General features: G+C 41.8%; 1 protein-coding gene across 1 annotated transcript in view; it reads left to right on the top strand.

Annotated features, from left to right (window-relative positions):
- The first annotated feature begins 1045 nt into the window (after positions 1-1045).
- The window catches only part of KATNA1 (katanin catalytic subunit A1), a 52264-nt gene continuing 35602 nt past the window's right edge, over positions 1046-17707 (top strand). The window contains exons 1-3 of the mRNA XM_039240953.1: positions 1046-1245; positions 13883-14057; positions 15532-15689. Coding sequence (XP_039096884.1) covers positions 13896-14057; positions 15532-15689 — 320 coding nt within the window. The 5' untranslated portion in view covers positions 1046-1245; positions 13883-13895. The remainder of the gene's footprint in view (positions 1246-13882; positions 14058-15531; positions 15690-17707) is intronic.

Raw genomic sequence — 17707 nt, 5'->3', positions numbered from 1 at the left:
AGGTAAACACTGATCAGCTTTTTATTACTATAGATCAGTTTCGCCTGTTCTAGAATTTCATATAAACAGAATCATATAATATGTATTCATTTTGTTTTGAGAAGTTTTAAAAGTACAAATGGACTTTCTAATTCAACATAACTTTGCACACATAAAAGGTGAGGGAAGGTCGATTCAGCCTAACTAGGATAATATGTATCTTCCCTGTGCTCCCTTACAAGGGCGTCCCCACCCGCCACAGCAAAAACGATTATTTTCTACTCAGTTGAGAATTTTACAAGACTTTAAGCTCCTTAAGACATTCTGGTTTTTTGATCGCTGTTTACTCAAATGCCTACAACAGTGTCAATAGCATAGTAATTGCTCAATAAATATTTATGGACTAAATGGATATATTTCCCTTGAATTGCCTTTATATAAATCTGTGTTAAATTACTTCGATGTTTTAAGATTAGAATTTTAATTCCCATGCACTCCTACTGGAAAACGTATCTAGGGCCTCATTCCACCTTGTGGAGGGAGTGGAACATCACAGTATCATGTGTTACCTTGTGGTATTAAAACGATGACCAAAAAAAATAATTCAGGAGAATAAAATTCCACTAGCAGCCAAGTCCGAATATCTTTCTTTACCGAGTCCCTATGTTATTCATCTTATGTCATGACAAGCGCCTCAAGTCGAATTCTGGGTATTTGGTTCTAAAACTGGGTTTGTCATAAGCAAAGCATTTGGCCCTAGACACTCACCTGTAAAGTGACACTCTGACTTCTGAGGCGTGTGGAGAAAACCAAATGGGAGGAAAAGCGAACTTCGAAAAAAATACCGAAGTAGGATACGTGCTACCAGTTTCAACCTTTTCAACCTTCACCGCCCCTTCCCCCCACCCCGACGGCCTCCACGAGGCGGCGCTCACTGCGCAGGCGCGCCCCAGTCTACGGCCGGCGCCCGGCGCGCGCACGCCGCCCGGCGTCCTCGCTCCCGGGGCGTCGCCCCGCGTGCGCCGCAGTTGCGGAGGCCACCCCTCAGCACCGGAAGTGACCCTGGCGGGTTTGCCTTCAAATTCTCGGCGAGGAGAAGCAGCGCCGGGGGCTGGTGACGGTTGGACCCAGCAGTGCTGCGTCCGTGAACCGGGCAGAGTGGTTGGGGCTGGGCAGGGCCCTGCTTCCTCGCCGCCTTGAGCCACGCACGGCCCTTCCCCTCCGCCTGGCGGTGGGCGGTTTCCCGAGGAGCCTCGGCAGCCCCAGGTGAGTGTTCCCTCTCCCGCCCGGCGCTCTGCGGACCCCCGACTCCCGGGGCCAGCTCGGCGAGGACTCAGGGCGGACGATGGGAGCCCGCCGCGCATCCTGCAGGAGCTGCCCTTGCCTGCGCCGACGTCTGAGGTCTGTGGTAGTGTTGCTGACACCTGTGGCTCAGGTGACGGTTCCCCTGCCTGAGGAATCTTGTCCATCCGAGGACTTTGGGGGGCGCTGGGCCATCCCGTTTCTAGGCCTGTGTCATGAGAGAAGCCTCTGGCCGGAAAAAAAAAATCGTCTGATTTTCTTTCTTCGCTTTTTTGAGCCGATTTCTCCCGAATCCATAACACGCGCCCCCGTCCCCAAACTCTAACCCCTGAAAAACCTCGAAAGCCATGACATTGGGATGCAGCTTCTTTTCTTATATTTTATTAGGTTGGTGTGATATTGTTGAGGATCTTCTTTCTTATTTATTCCGGGGCCAGCCGTGCTCTGGGAGGCTTTTGGCCCTTTTTGTTTAGAGTTGGTACCTTTCAGGAAAGGCATCCCTCTAAACATTTGTTTCATATAGGATATCATATGGTGACGGAGTTAGAGATAAACGTGGATCCTTAAGTGGCTAACAGTGGATAGTCTCAGCCCTGATTTAATAAAAAATAGTTTTCTCTTTTAACTGCCAAGTGCCATTTAAAAAATTTTTTTAAATGTTTATTTAATTTTGAGAGACAGTGACAGAGTAGGAGTGGGGGAGGAGCAGAGAGAGAGGGACACAAAGAATCCGAAGCAGGTTCCAGCCTCTGAGCTGTCAGCACAGAGCCTGATGTGGGGCTCGAACCCACAAGCCCTGAGATCATGACCTGAGCTGAAGTCGCCTGCTTAACCGACTGAGCCACCCAGGCGCCCCTGCCAAGTGCCATTTTTATATCAGTTACTAAATTCCAGCAGCACAATGTTGCATCTTTCTCTCTTCAAAGCATTCATTTATGTGTTTCTCTTTGAAATCAGACCTTTAGTTACTGCTGGAAACATTCCTAATGTTTTAGAATGTGTGCGATAGATCTTTGCCACAATGAAAGAACACCCCGGTGGTGAGAAAGAATCTTGTAAAGTTCAGAGGCCTAAAAGTCTCATTGTACAGCCCTATTATCTTTTCCAAAGGAGCTGATTTTTGTAATCACTAAGTTCTCACACAGAAATAGTGGCAGGACGCTTTATTTTTATTGCTATTAACTTGTGGCCTGAATCATGCCTTAAAAAAGGGCGGGGGTGGTGTGGTGGGAGTACTGATCGATTTCCAACATTCCTAGACTGTGGAAAGCTAAGCTCCTCTGTGGCTTTGGTTACTCGAGAAGCTTTTACATTTTACAGATTCAATAGTAGGCATTTTATACAACAGATTCTGCATCATATTTTTTATTGGCTTCTTTTTTTAAATTTTATTTATTTATTTACAAATAGTTTATTCTCAAATTAGTTTCCACATAACACCCAGTGCTCATCCCCACGAGTGTCCTCCTCCATGCCCATCCCCCCTCCCTCCCACATCCATCAGTCCTCAGTTTTTGTCAGCGTTCAAGATTCTCTCATGGTTTGCCTCTCTCCCTTTCCCCCACCATTTCCCCCCTTCTCCCCCTTGTTCCTCCGTTAAGTTCCTCCTAATCCTCCTATACGTGCAAACATTTGATATTTGTCCTTCTCTGCCTGACTTATTTCGCTCAGCATAACACCCTCAAGGTCCATCCATGTTGCTACACATGGCCAGATTTCATTCTTTCTCATTGCCATGTAGTATTCCATTGTATAGATAAACCACATCTTCTTGAGCCATTCGTCCGTTGATGGACACTTAGGCTCTTTCCATGTTTTAGCTATTGTGGAGAGTGCTGCTGTGAACATTGGGGTACATGTGCACCTATCTGCATCATAGTTTTTGAAACTGGTGTCATGGTTCTGACAAATACTAAGGGTTAGAGGATCTTGTAGAATTTACTGTACTAACATTGTTGAATTTCCCTTTACAACAGTGCTTTGGGTCCTTTTTAACTACTGCCTGGTTAAAAAGATAGTGTATCAAATCTATATGGTCAGTGTCCGTAACATGCTAAATAGATTTTGCTTGTGGTTTTTTATTGCCACAACTTGAATATAGCTTTTAAGTTACATTTTAATTTTTATACTCATTCATTTATTTTTTGTTTTATTCAGGGTAAACTGGGAGAAAGTTTACCAAATACATACATATGTATTATTTTTTCCTGAGCAGTTTTTTTTTTGTTTTTGTTTTTGTTTTATGTTTTTTATTTATTTCTAGGAGAGAGAGAGAGAGACAGCGTGAACAGGGGAGGGTCAGAGAGAGGGAGTCACAGACTGAAACAGGCTCCAGGCTCTGAGCCGGCAGTCAGCACAGAGCCCGACGCGGGGCTCAAACCCACGAACCGCGAGATCATGACCTAAGCGAAAGTCGGACGCTTAACCGACTAAGCCACCCAGGCCCCCCTCCTGAGCAGTTTTTTTATGGCACTCTTTTGATAACTTTCTCATGTGTCTTGAGTGTTAATCATATGATGATTGTAAAGGTAAGAAAAATGTATACCATGCTGTAATTGGTCATGAGTCACTCATTTATTGTATTTTTCATAATCATTAGTGACTGTCAATTAGCATTATAGTTGTTCTTATATCTCAGAGATGAACATTCTGAATGTTGCCTAATAGTGTGTTGTCACTTTTAAAGTTACACACACTTGATTTACTGAAATGCCTTCAAGAAAATGTATGATTGATGTTAATCTGTTTTTCTTTTAGGACATCAGTTTTACAGGTAAATATTTTTAACATTGATGTTGAATTTTTAGCCTGTGCTGTGCTTGTTTCCTTCTCCTAAGTAAAGAAAAACACCTAGGATAGATCAGATGATGTCCCTTCTACTAAACTTCATGGTTTTAAAGGTTTAATTCTTTTTTTTTTTTAAGTTTATTTATTTATTTTTGAGAGAGCACGAGCATGGGACAGGCAGAGAGAGGGAGAGAATCCCAAGCAGGCTCAGTGCTGTCAGTACAGAGCCTGATGCAGGGCCTGAGCCCACAAACTGTGAGAAAAAGAGTTAGATGCTTAACTGACTGAGCCACCTGGTAGCCCTGATTTAATTCTTTCTTTTTTTTTTGGGGGGGGGGGTCTTCTGTGCAATTCCTTGCAACTGAGTAGGTCCCCTGTAAATATCTCTTGAATGACTGACCTATGCACATTACAGTAAAAACTGCAATTATTAGTGGAGCCCAGTCTAACTTAAAAACAAGTGGATATGGTCTCCTCTTTTTAGGTGTGGAATAGGGAAGTCCCCATACTTGTTGTTTTGGAAGGGAGTAGGAATCTTGGAACTCAGATGTTTGCATCTGTTCCCTATTCTTTTTCTGTCTCTTTGATCGCTTCTTTTCCCTAATCCTGGAGGAGAAAAAGATACTCTAAGTCTCTATGTGGAGATACCACACCCACAGCAAAATTAAGTTTGCTAGAAATTTTGTACTATTTTTTATTTTTTAAAGTTTTTGACTCTGGGGGCACCTGGGTGACTCAGTTGGTTAAGCGTCTGACTCTTGATCTTAGCTCAGGTCATGATCTCACAGTTCATGGGTTTGAGCTCCAAGTCGGGCCCTGTGCCAATAGTGCGGAGCCTGCTTGAGAGTCTCTCTCTCTCCCTCTCTCTCTGTCTCTCAAAATAAAGAAATAAACTTTAAAAATAAAATAAAAGTTTTGACTGTTACTTGAATTAAAATTTTACGTTGCATCTTACTTAGTTTAAATAAATTGATGAGTCATCGGCTAAAGTAAATGCACAAGCCATGTAAGCAAGAGGTTGGTTCTGATAGGATAATGTAAAGGAAAAGCTTGTGAGATAAGTAGGCATCACCTACGATTATTTTTCTCTTTGATAATGTGTACTCAAGAATCTGAGTTTCTGGACAGTGTCATTTTTTAAAATTTTAAAACATTTTTTAAAGTTTATTTATTTTGAGAGAGAGCGCGAGCATGCAGGAGGAGCAGAAGGACAGAGAGAGAGAATCTTAAGCAGGCTCCATACTGTTGGTGCAGAGCGCACAAACTGTGATATTGTGACCTGAGCCCAAACTCAGAGTTGAACGTGTAACTGACTGAGCCACCCAGGTGCCCCATAGACGATCTCATTTTTATAAGTGTTCTATGACTTGAACCAGTAGATAGTCTTTACTGCTCATGGTGGTTAAAATTTGGTCTGTAGGCTTTTCTTCAAATATATTAATTTCTTCAAAAATTGCCAGATATTGGGGTGCCTGGGTGGCAGAGTTGGTTAAGCATCTGACTTTAGCTCAGGTCATGATCTCGTGGTCTATGGGTCTGAGCCCTCCGTGCTAACGGTGCAGAGCCTGGAACCTGTTTCTTATTCTGTGTCTCCCTCTCTCTCTGCCCCTCCCTGGCTCATGCACTCTCTCTCTCTCTCTCTCAAAGATAAATAAACATTAAAAAAAAAAAAAAATTACTAGCTACTGTGCTAGGTAGACCCATCTCTGTACTCCTATAGAGTAGTTTTAGCAATGATAAGGTAATATTCTTGGAAATTTGAGAATCTCATAAATTTGCAGTGTTGACATTCAATTGAGAAGGCTGTCTTTTTTTTTTTTTTTTTTTTTACAAATAGTTTATTGTCAAATTAGTTTCTACATAACACTCAGTGCTCATCCCCAAAGGGCCCCTCCTCCATGCCCATCTGCCCCGCCACACACACACCCCCATCAGCCCCTCAGTTTTTGTCAGCATTCAAGAGTCTCTCATGGTTTGCCTCTCTCCCTTTCCCCCACCATTTCCGCCCTTCTTCTCCCCCTTGGTCCTCCGTCAAGTTCCTCCTAATCCTCCTATACGTGCAAACATATGGTATTTGTCGAGAAGGCTGTCTTAGAGACTACTAGAAGAATAGGAAATTTTATTTTTGTCTCACATTTAGTCAACTAAAGACATTTTTTAAATGTTTATTTGTTTAATTTTTTAAATATTTATTTTTGAGGGGTGCCTGGGTGGCTCAGTCGGTTTAGCGTCTGACTTTGGCTTAGGTCATGATCTCACAGTTTGTGGAATCGAGCCCCGCGTCAGGCTCTATGCTGACAGCTCAGAGCCTGGAGCCTGCTTCGGATTCTGTGTTTCCCTCTCTTTCTGACCCTTCTTTGCTCACACTGTCTCTCTCTCTCTCTCTCAGAAATAAATAAAACATTAAAAAAATAAATATTTATTTTTGAGAGAGAGAAACAGAGCACAAGAGGGGAGGGACAGTGAGGAGATACAGAATCTGAAGCAAGCATCAGGCTCCAAGCTGTCAGCACAGAGCCCTATGTGGAGCTCAAACCCATGAACTGTGAGATCATGACCTGAGCTGAAGTCGGGGGTGCAACCAACTGAGCCTCCCAGGCACCCTTGTTTATTTATATTTGAGAGGGAGAGTGTGCAGGTGGAGGAGGGGCAGAGAGAGAGGGAGGGACAGAGGATCCAAACAGGATTCTGCGCTGTCAGCACAGAGCCTGATGTGGGGCTCGAACTCACAAACCGTGAGATCACGACCTGAGCCAAAGTCAGATGCTCAACCAACTGAGCCACACAGGCACCTCTGATATTATTTTCAGTAAACACATTGTTTCTTTGATAATCAAGAATTTTTCAGGTCATTTTTAATGTGGCCTTGGATTGACTTTTACATCTGTTTGTTAGAAAATGTCAATTCATTGGATGCTAAGGAATTTTATCTGATTATCTGTGTATCTATAACACAGAACCTTCACTGAAGGCCTGGAGTGAATTCTAGGAGTTTTGGGACATTGAATCATGGCCCTTAAAAATAAAAAAAGTACGGGAAGGCACCTATATATAAGTAACAACTTGATTTAGATTTTTTTTTAGTAGGGGGACATGAAGAAAGATCTGGAGGGAGTCAGTTAAGGAAAAGACATGAGGCTTGATATGTAGCTGCTCTAGAGCCACTCTTTACTGCCAGCACCTGCCCCAGATGTACTCTCCTCACATTTTCCCAGACTGGGTGTCACCATGGGGCATTTATAGCTTCAGGGCAGGAGCTATCACACAGCTCTGGGCCAGAAGAATTGAGGATCGAGGAATGTGAGAGTGCTGAGGGTCAGGAACTGGACAAAAATAAGAAATCTTAGTAGTTATAACAAAAACCTGGCAGTGTTCATTCACTCAAAGACTGGCTGACTGCCGTGTGCCAGAGCTGGCTCTGGGTACTGGTGATCTGTCAGTACATAACAGAGCTGTGGTCTCCAGGCCTGGGGCTCTTGTCAAGATGAAATATGAACAGTGGTCATGACTCTGTGGAAACGCTCTTTAGATCATTGAACTTCTTATTCTTTTGGACCTCAGATGCTCAAGCTTGAGTCAGTTCATGGCTATATTGCTTCATAACAAATTACTCCAAAACTGAGTCGCTTGAAACAAGAAACTGCTATCTCACAGTTTGTTTCATTAGGCTGTGGGCATGGCTTAGCTGGGTGCTTGTGATTCAGAGTCTTTCCCAGGCTGTAATCAAGGTGTCAGTCACGGCTGCAATCAGCTCAAACAAGACTTAAGTGAGGAAGGATCGGCTTCCAGGCCCCACTACGTTGTTACTGCAGGATTCCGCTCCTCCCGCTCTGTGGCTCTGAGGGCCTCAGCATCTTGCTGGCTGTTGGCCTGGGGTCTCCCTCCGTTCATGGCCACGTGAGGCTCTGTGCAGGACAGCTTAGAGCTGCCAGCAAGAGGTCATGAGCAAGATGGAAGTCACAGTCAATGCTCAGAAGTGACATTCCATAATTTTTGCTTATTCTGTTTATTAACAAGCTCATGTTCAAGTGAAGGTGATTACACAAGGGTATGGATACCAGGGGGCATCTTAGAGGCTGTCTGTGGTTCTGTGTTGATACAGGACTCTAATTTTGTAGTGTGTATTATTTCTTCCTGAGCTCTCATCATCTTTCTCCACTTATATTCTGTATCTTACCCTCCAAAGATACTCTAATATATTTAATATATGTTTTTGGATGTGTTTATATCCCTGACAAAAGAGTGTTTTATATAGTATATGTATTTCGAATTTATAAAATGCTATTGTGATCTAGATCTTGTTCTGTGTCTAAGTTTTTTATCACGAAGCCCTGTACTTTGATGATCTATTCATGTTGCTATTTTTAAATTCTTCTACGTGGTATTCCATAGTATGCACCCACCACATTTTCCTACTCGTTTCTCTAGCAGGGAATAATAGGTTGATTGCCTCCAACTCCTTGATTTCTCAGACAGTTCTGTCAAACATACTAAAACAAGTCTCTGGAATATTTACAGAAGAGTGGGATTTCTGGGTCATAGGATATTTGCATATGTAATTTCTCTACTTATAGCCAGATTGCTCTCCAAAATGACTATACCAGTTTATGTCTACGCATTATATACGAGGGTTTCTTTTTTCCCAAACCTTGACACTACTTAGTATTACTAGATTTACTGTTATGTTTATATAAGTACTGCACGCTAACCGATTGCGCCACTGGAGCCAAGCTACTATTTTGTTTTTAATCCAGTGAATGTAAAAGGGGTCTCTGATTGCTTTCATTTGCATTCCATCTGTTAATAGTATCTGTACTTTTAGCCATTTGGATTTTCCCTTCTATGCATGAATTGTCCTTTATTCTCTTTTTGTATGAAGTCCTTTTGTCTATTAGTATAAGGAATTATCAGAATGGATTTTCTTTTTTCCTTTTTTTGAGAGAGAGACAGAGACAGAGAGAGAGACTGAGACAGGGAGAGAGAACTGCATGGAGCAGGAGGAGGAGCAGAGGGAAAGGGAGAGATAATCTTAAACTGGCACCACACACAGCAGAGCCCAACTCAGGGCTCAGATCATGACCTGAGCCAAAATCAAGTCAACTTAACTGACTTGAGCCACCACCCGGTTGCCCCAAGGATAGGTTTTCTGATCTTAAATTATCTTTGCTTTCCTGTGATAAATCTTTTTTTTTTTTTTTTAAGTTTTATTTATTTAAGTAATCTCCCTACCCAACATGGGGCTCAAACTCACCCCAGGATCCAGAGTTGCATGGTCTTCCTGCTGAGCCAGCAGCCAGGAGCGTTCCCCACCCCCACCCCCCGCCCCGGGATAATTCTTTTTGATCAGAGATGGTGTGTGTGTGTTTTGAAACATTGTTTTCAATGTTTTGGAATTTTGGATTTCTGTATTTCCTTTTTTTTTTTTTTTAAATTTCTGAGAGAGAGAGAAAGAGAGGCAGTGTGAGCAGGGGAGGGTCAGAGAGAGGGAGACACAGAATCTGAAACAGGCTCCAGGCTCTGAGCTAGCTGTCAACACAGAGCCCGACACGGGGCTCGAACCCATGAACTGTGAGAACATGACCTGAGCCGAAGTCGGATGCTTAACCGACTGAGCCACCCAGGCGTCCCAGGATTTCTGTATTTCTGTTCAATAAGCAAAGTGGGCTTTATATTTTTCTTGCTCAGTTTTGAAATTGAGGTGATCCCAACTACCTAAAAGAGTAGGTTAATTTTTCCCTTGTTTTCTCAGTCAACTTTTATGTGATTAGAATTACTTTCTGTTTAGAAGGTAGGTAAAACCCACCTATAAAAAATCCTCTGGGCCTGAATCTTTTTAAAGGTCGAGGTCTTTCATTAAAACTTCATTTTCTAGGAAATAAGAAACATTTTTAAAGGAGAAAAAAGTTCGATTTTCTTTCAACTCGTATCTGTCTAGTTATTTCCTCTTTTTCATTTTGTATTTTATTTATTTTCATGTTCTTTTTTCTTTTCCTTTATCAGTTTTGCCAAGATTTGCTTCTCAAATTTTTTTTTTTTTAATTTATTTCTAGGAGAGAGAGAGAGAGAGAGAGAGACCGCGTGAGCAGGGGAGGGTCAGAGAGAGAGGGAGTCACAGACTGAAATAGGCTCCAGGCTCTGAGCTGGCAGTCAGCACAGAGCCCGACGCGGGGCTCGAACCCACGAACCGCGAGATCATGACCTAAGCGAAAGTCGGACGCTTAACCGACTAAGCCACCCAGGCGCCCCTTGCTTCTCAAATTTTTAATGACTCATATTTTGTTTTTTTTTTTAAGTATTTTCCAGTGTTTCAGGTTTTCTCTTTCTTTTTCTCTCTCTCTTTCTTTCTCTCTCTCTCTCTCTCCCTCTCCCTCCCTTCCTTTCCTCCCTTCCTTCCTTCCTTCCTATCTAGAAATTTTATTTGTAAGGAATCTCCATACCCAGTGAGGGGTTTGAGTGCACATCCTTGAGCTCTAGAGTCCTAGAAGCAGCTCCAGCTCCATGGACTGAGCCAGCCAGGTGCCCCTTTGTTTGTTTTTATTTAAATTTGGCCCTTTATCTTCTCCCTTCTTGTACTTTTTGGTCTGCTCTGTTAGTCTTTATCTAGCTCCTTGAATTGGTGGCTTAGCTCTGTTATGTTTACTTTCTTATGGTGATGGGGTGTGCTCAGTCTCTACTGTCTTAGCCAACCACCCCTCATCATTTCCTGATGTCCCAACTGCGGGCTGTCCCAATCCTGCCTTTAGGGATGCTCAGCCTGGAAGCTGATTTTCCTAAGAACTCTTTCTTGTTACCATCTAGCCTAATCGGAATGAAAGAGTGGCAGCAAGAGACCACTCACAGACCTGTCCTGTTGACTTCTGTTTTTATCAGCTCCCCTTTCTATCCAGGCCTAGGTTTGTCGTGATGTTTCCATCTGGGACCAGGCTTGCATTGCTGCTCTTCTGACCTGCAGCAGTAAGTGTGGGTAGGGTCAGCAAGGGTGAGCCAGGAGAACAGACCTCAGAAAGGCACAAACAGAAGAATCTAACCTGGCCCTATTTCCCACCAAGCTGCCTTGTACCTTCCCACACAGTGGTACCAAACTCACCATCTTGTATCTCAGTGTTTTTTTTCAGAATTTTATATTCAGTTCTAGGATCCATCAACCTTCTACAAAGTAACTGTGGCTCTTCTAGGATTGGTTTTCAGGAAGGGGTCTAGTTGCTGTCTTGACTTCTTCATTTGCCCCCTGCTTAGGAATTGAACCTGATACTGAGATTAGAGATGTTTGGGTTTAAAGATCCTAATAAGCGGCACCTGGGTGGCTCAGTCACTTAATATCCGACACTTGATTTCGTCTCAGGTCATGATCTCATGGTTCCTGAGTTTGAGCCCTGCACCGGGCTCTGCACTGACAGTTTGGAGCCTGCTTGGGATTCTCTCTCTCCTTCTCTCTCTGTCCCTCATTCTCTCTCTCTCTCTCTCTCTCTCTGTCTGTTTCTCAAAAAAAAAAAAAAAAAAAAAAAAAAACATTTAAAAAGAAGTCTAGTTGTGCCTGGGTGGCTCAGTCAGTTTACCAACCAACTTCAGCTCAGGGCATGATTTCGCAGTTCATGAGTTCGAGCCCCACATCAGGCTCTGGGCTGATAGCTTGAGCCTGGAGCCTGCTTTCGCTTCTGTGTCTCCCTCTCTTTATGCCCTTTCCCCACTTGGGCTCTCTCTCCTCTCTCTCTCTCAAAAATAAATAAACATTTAAAATTTAAAATAAAAAGTCTATAAAAAAGTAAAGATTTAGTAAATAATACATGAAATGTATTATTCAAGCCTAACTGGGTAGAGGCGCAGCAGTTATGCCTTTATTTATTTAATATTTATTTTTTTATTTTTGAGAGTGCACACACGCGAATGGGGGTTGGGCAGAGAGAGAGGGAGACCAAGGGTCCCAAGCAGGCTCTGTGCTGAGAGCAGAAAGCCCTGTGTGGGGCTCGAACTCATGAACTGTGAGCTCATGACCTGAGCTGAAGTGGTTGGTTAACCGACTGAGCCACCCAGGCGCCCCAGCAGTTGTGCCTTTGGCTGGTTAGAGAATGAGAACTGCCAAAGACTGACAGAGGATGGAAGCCTGAGGCTCTTGGTGTGATTTTGGCAACCCTGCTTCTCTGCCGAGGTGACCCCATCTCCCTGTAATCTCTGTCCCAGGGAGCACAGTGCCCTCCCTTTCCCGCTCTGCTATAGATAGCAGTACTGTTTTTTAACTTATCTGCCCACCAGCGTTTCCTGTTAATCTTGCTTTATACCATCCTCTAATTCGGGGCTGTGTAGATTTGATTACCTTCTCTTGTCAGTTTGGTAGAAAATCTTTCTGGTTCTGTATGTAACACACAGTGTTTGTTAGCTGTTCCTGGTTGGTCTGCCATTACTTTCTTTGCTCTGCACACTAGCTCAACAATCTACAACTAAACTCAAGAATTTTGCTTGGCATGCTTTTTCACAGAAAACCTCATCCCTGAACAGAGAATTTAAATAATAAAGAACATAAGAGCCATAGTGGTCTCTATCAGACTTAAGCTCTGTTGCATCACTTGACCTTAACCATAGACAGGGTGGGGGAGGGAGAGAGGGTCAAAAACTACAATTTTAGGTAGCGCCTCTGGCTAGATTAAGCTAGAGAGGGCCCCACATTGAAGTTGTCTCTGTTCATCTGTGAGACACATCTATTTGAGTATCCACTGTCAGAAGGAGCCAGAAAAAATGATCTTGTGTCCTTCACACACCTGTCTCTTCTCAGCTTTCCTGTGTTTTCTAGTTCCACAGCCTTGAAACTTCATTCATTTGAACTCTGAGCAGTTCTTTCACTGTGTTTCGAATTTTTTTTTTTTGAAAGCTGCTACCGTAACTTCTTGCCCTCTTAAAAGAATGCAGATCTTTCAGACTTTGAACTACACCATGGTCTGTACAGTTAGGAATAGTAATAATTGTCAGCATTAAAGAAGCTGATGTTCATCAAGTGCCTATTTCTGATGCTTTATATCCACATCCATATATCCATATCGTACTAATACAGACTGTGCTTGGTTTTCATGTAGAGATAGTTTCAGGAAAGATGCAGGGAAGGTTGACATCCTATTATTTATCATGTAGTATGCTAGGTATTTTGAATAGTCATTTATTCCTTACAGTGCAAGTCTTGGAAGTAGTTACTATCTCACTTTTACATATTTAAAAACTGAAGCTTAGAAATGTTAAGGGATTTGACCGAGGTGGCAGAATTACAATTCTAACCAAGATTGTTCTAACTTCAAAACACATGTGCCTTCTGCTGTTCCACACTGCCTTCCAGAACTATCTGACAATGTGCATTTGTTCTGCAGATGTTCAGTAAGACTTGTGTGTCATGCACTGAGGGTACAGTCTCACATCTTTCACATATAAATCCTCTCCAAGTAAAGATAAGACCTATATCAGTAACTGTAATTCAGAGTAGACACATGTCTTGATATGAAAGGTCCCATTAAAGTACCAGGGGGCATTAGAAGGTGGAGAGTTTATTTCGAACTGAGAAGTTCAGAGGGTAGACATACTGGGGGAGCTTCCCTCTAAGCTGGGATTTGACACATCAGGGTTTCCCTGTGATAACTGAGAAATTTCTCTGAAGAGGTGGAAATGGCATGAGCAAATACAGAGATGGAGAGTGCAGTGTGTGTGATTGCGAGCATCTTGAAGGAGCCCTGGAAAGTATACTCGGAAAATACTCTTTGTATTACAACCTATTTTTAGGAGACCTATAATATGAAAATATTTCTTTCTTGTCTTTTTCCTTTTTTTTTTTTTTTAGCTTACAGTTGAGCATGAGTCTTCTTATGATTAGTGAGAATGTAAAATTGGCTCGTGAATATGCATTGCTGGGGAACTATGACTCTGCGATGGTCTATTATCAGGGAGTTCTTGACCAGATGAACAAGTATCTGTATTCGGTCAAAGATACGTATCTCCAGCAGAAATGGCAACAGGTGAGAACCTTGGCTGCTCCGTGTTTTAATGGTGTGAGTACTCAGAAGAGGAGATGTGGAGATTGTCAGTGCTTTTTGCAGTTAGACATGAAGAGTGTATGCTTTGTTTCATGGGTTTGTTTATAATGTTACTTGAAATTTTATATATTATATTAGTAATAGTCTATATTCACCATCATCAGTATTATGAGTTCTACTCAATTCTAGTTGTTGGAATCTAAGAGATGAAAAAAAATTTTTGACATTTTTTTTTTACCTTTTACTTGGTAAAATTAGAATGGACTTTATTAAGCTGTTGTTGAAACTGCCTGTGACACCTGAATCTCATGGGTACTGGACTTTCTCTAGACCGTTACGAAGCAGACTATATTTGAATCCCATTTGAGGAACGTTAGTCACTGAGGACCAATAGAAGTTTACAGGTGGAAAGTGTAGAAGTTATAAGTCCAGTTGAAGGTGGCATTTCTAACATGGTTCAAGTATATCACAAAGGAAAGAAATACGACAGAATTTAAGTCTTTTGAGCTTGTCTTCTAGATCGAATATTTCCCTAAGAGTCTACTAAACTACTTTTTTGATAGTATTCCATATTTGTACTTAATTTCTTTAAAAGAGAAATATCCTCTTTGAACTTAAACCTTTTCCCCTAAATCTGCCTCTGCATGTCCCTTACATTACCAGAAGAGGGAAATATTTTATTTCATAGAGAGTCTTAAGTTTGTCACTGAAAGAATTTTTTGTTTGAAGGCTGGAGACTTACTTTAAAAGCCTAAGCCTTTTTTGTAAACATACTAAATCATTTGTTTTTATTTTTTATTTTTTTTAAAGATTTTTTATTTTTACATAATCTCTATACCCAACATGGGGCCCAAACTCATAACCCCGAAATCAAGAGTCACACTGAGCCAGCTTGGCACCCCTCTTTAGTTTTAAAACAAAACATTACCAACTTTTTTCAGTATGTTATATATATATTTTTTAAATTGAATCAGGAATGCTTAAAAAAATCTTGGTTGTGTGTGAATTGGGCCATTTTCATCTGAAGCCATATTTCTCAAACCGTGGGCTGCAGGCCATTTATGAGTTATGAAATTAGTGCATTCTTTTCACAATTTTAAAACTAAATTACATACTATAAAAACCATTTGAGAATCAGCTTAGAAAAGCATTATTTTTATCAGACTTTCTAAAAAGAAAGTTATAGCTAATTTCAGTTTATCATGCAGTTTGAATATGAATCATAATTCAGTAACGTGGTTTAATTATTCAGAATATTTAATTCACTTTGTCTTGCAGTTGAAAACAAAAAATGAGCCATTCTTAAAATTTTGACAGAATATTTGGGTGTGATTTACATGATAGCTGATGTCAAAATAGAGGTTTCTAACGTCTGTAGTAAATGGCCCTAGTTTAATCTTGGCAGTGATTCATCAGTTACAGATATTTAAAGAGTCCTATTCTCCTTTGAAACCAGGTTTGGCAGGAAATAAATGTGGAAGCTAAGCATGTCAAAGATATCATGAAAACACTGGAAAGCTTTAAACTAGACAATACTCCACTGAAAGCTGCCCAACATGAGCTTCCGGCTTCCGAGGGGGAAGTTTGGTCCTTGCCTGTACCTGTTGAACGAAGGTAAGTAGAGGCCTTTTAAGAAACAAATTAGCACAGGAAACTGATACCATTCGTCATATCTAGGAGAACCGGGTGGCAGAGACAGGACCGGGAGAGAGTTTTTTACTGAATGCCCTTTACAGCACTTATACTATGGATCATGTAACTATGACCTATGTCAATAAATTAATCTTAGGTGGAAATAAGCCAAAATATCCTTTTGTGAATGAACTTACAATAGTGGAGATATTATCTTAGGGAAGGAGCATGGGGTTAGGAACTGAAATATCTGGGCTTTCAGTATATCTTTTCCACTATCTGTAGCTTTGGGAGAAGCATGTATGTAATCTTTTCTAGGCCTCAGATTTTTCTTATGTAAAGTGAGGAAATTAGGCTAAAACAGTGGTTCTAAAACAGGCTATCACAGAATACTGGTGTTCATCAGAATTGCTAAAATGAAAAATGGGCTTTTTAAAAAAATAGTTTATTTTTGGGGCGCCTGGGTGGCTTAGTTGGTTAAGCGTCCGACTTTCGCTTAGGTCATGATCTCGCGGTTCGTGGGTTCGAGCCCCGCGTCTGGCTCTGTGCTGACTGCCAGCTCAGAGCCTGGAGCCTGTTTCAGTGTGTGACTCCCTCTCTCTCTGACCGTCCCCTGCTCACACTGTCTCTCTGTCTCTCTCCTAGAAATAAATAAAAAACATTTAAAAAAAAGTTTATTTTTTAAAGTTTATTTTGAGAAAAAAGAGAGAGAGAGAGAATGAATGAATGAATGAATGAATCCCAAGAGGTTCCATGCTGTCAGTGCAGAGCCTGAATCAGGACTTGAGCTCATGAACCATGAGATCATGTCCCAAGCTGAAATCAAGAGTTGGATGCTGAACCAATTGAGCCACCCAGACACCCCTATTTTTTATTTTATTTATTTATTTTAAATGTTTATATATGTTTGAGAGAGAATGCAAGTGGGGGAGGGGCAGAGAGAGAGGGAGACAGAGGATCCAAAATGGGCTCTGTGCCTAACAGCAGACAGCCCGATGCAGGGCTGGAACTCATGAACGATGAGATTATGGCCTGAGCTGAAGTCAGACACTTAACTGACTAAGCTACCCAGGTGCCCCTCTATTTTCTATTTTTTTAAAGTTCTGTTTATTTATTTTGAGAGAGCACGTGTGCACAAGAGAGCCCATATGAGTTGGGGAGGGGCAGAGAGAGAGGGAGAGAGAGAGAATCCCAAGCTGCCTCCACACTGTCAGCACAGAGCTTGATCTCATGAACTTTGAGGTCATGATCTGAGCCAAAGTCAAGGGTCAGATGCTTAATGGACTGAGCCACCCAGGCACCCTGAAAAATGGGCTTTTTTCTTTTTTTTTAAGATTTATTAATTTTGAGAGAGAGTGCAAGAGGAGAGAGGGGGCAGAGGATCCTAAGGGGGCTCTGTGCTGACGCCAGCGAGCCCAGTGCAGGCTCAGACTCATGAACCATGAGATCATGACCTGAGGCAAAGTTGGACACCAATCAGCTGAGCCACCCAGATGCCCCCAAATGGGCTTTTTAATTCACAGAAAGAAAAAAAAAAAAGAGATTAAATGTCCTCTATTTTCAGTTTCTCTTTGACATTTTCCCCCCAGGTTCCTATTACCTGGAGCTGGCAAATAGGACTTAAATGAAGGTGGTATTTCTGGAAATGCTCTACACAACCAGTCGTGCTTAGTTTCACTACATATTTTTTTAACTGGCAAGTGTCAAATGGATGTCACTTGTCTGTTTCACTCACATAATAGATTTCCTAGTTTGTATTGTGGGTTTAAATGTGCAAATAGATGCTAGCATTCTGTAAAGAACACTGACTTGCGGGTTCTTTGCCACCTACTCAGTTTGAGAACCTTGCACTAAGACATTGTTCAGGTGTTTTTCAGTTTCACGGTGTCGTTCTAATTCTTTTTTCTTTCTTCCTTCCTTCCCTTCCCTTCCCTTCCCTTCCTCCTTCCCTTTCTCCTTCCCTTTCTCCTTCCCTTTCTCCTTCCCTTTCTCCTCTCCCC

This window comes from Hyaena hyaena, unplaced genomic scaffold (assembly GCF_003009895.1).
Source record: "Hyaena hyaena isolate Hyena2069 unplaced genomic scaffold, ASM300989v1 scaffold_184, whole genome shotgun sequence".
NCBI classification, from domain to species: Eukaryota; Metazoa; Chordata; class Mammalia; order Carnivora; family Hyaenidae; genus Hyaena; species Hyaena hyaena.
Note: the sequence above shows the minus strand (reverse complement) of the source record. Positions and strands in the feature narration are given on the sequence as shown.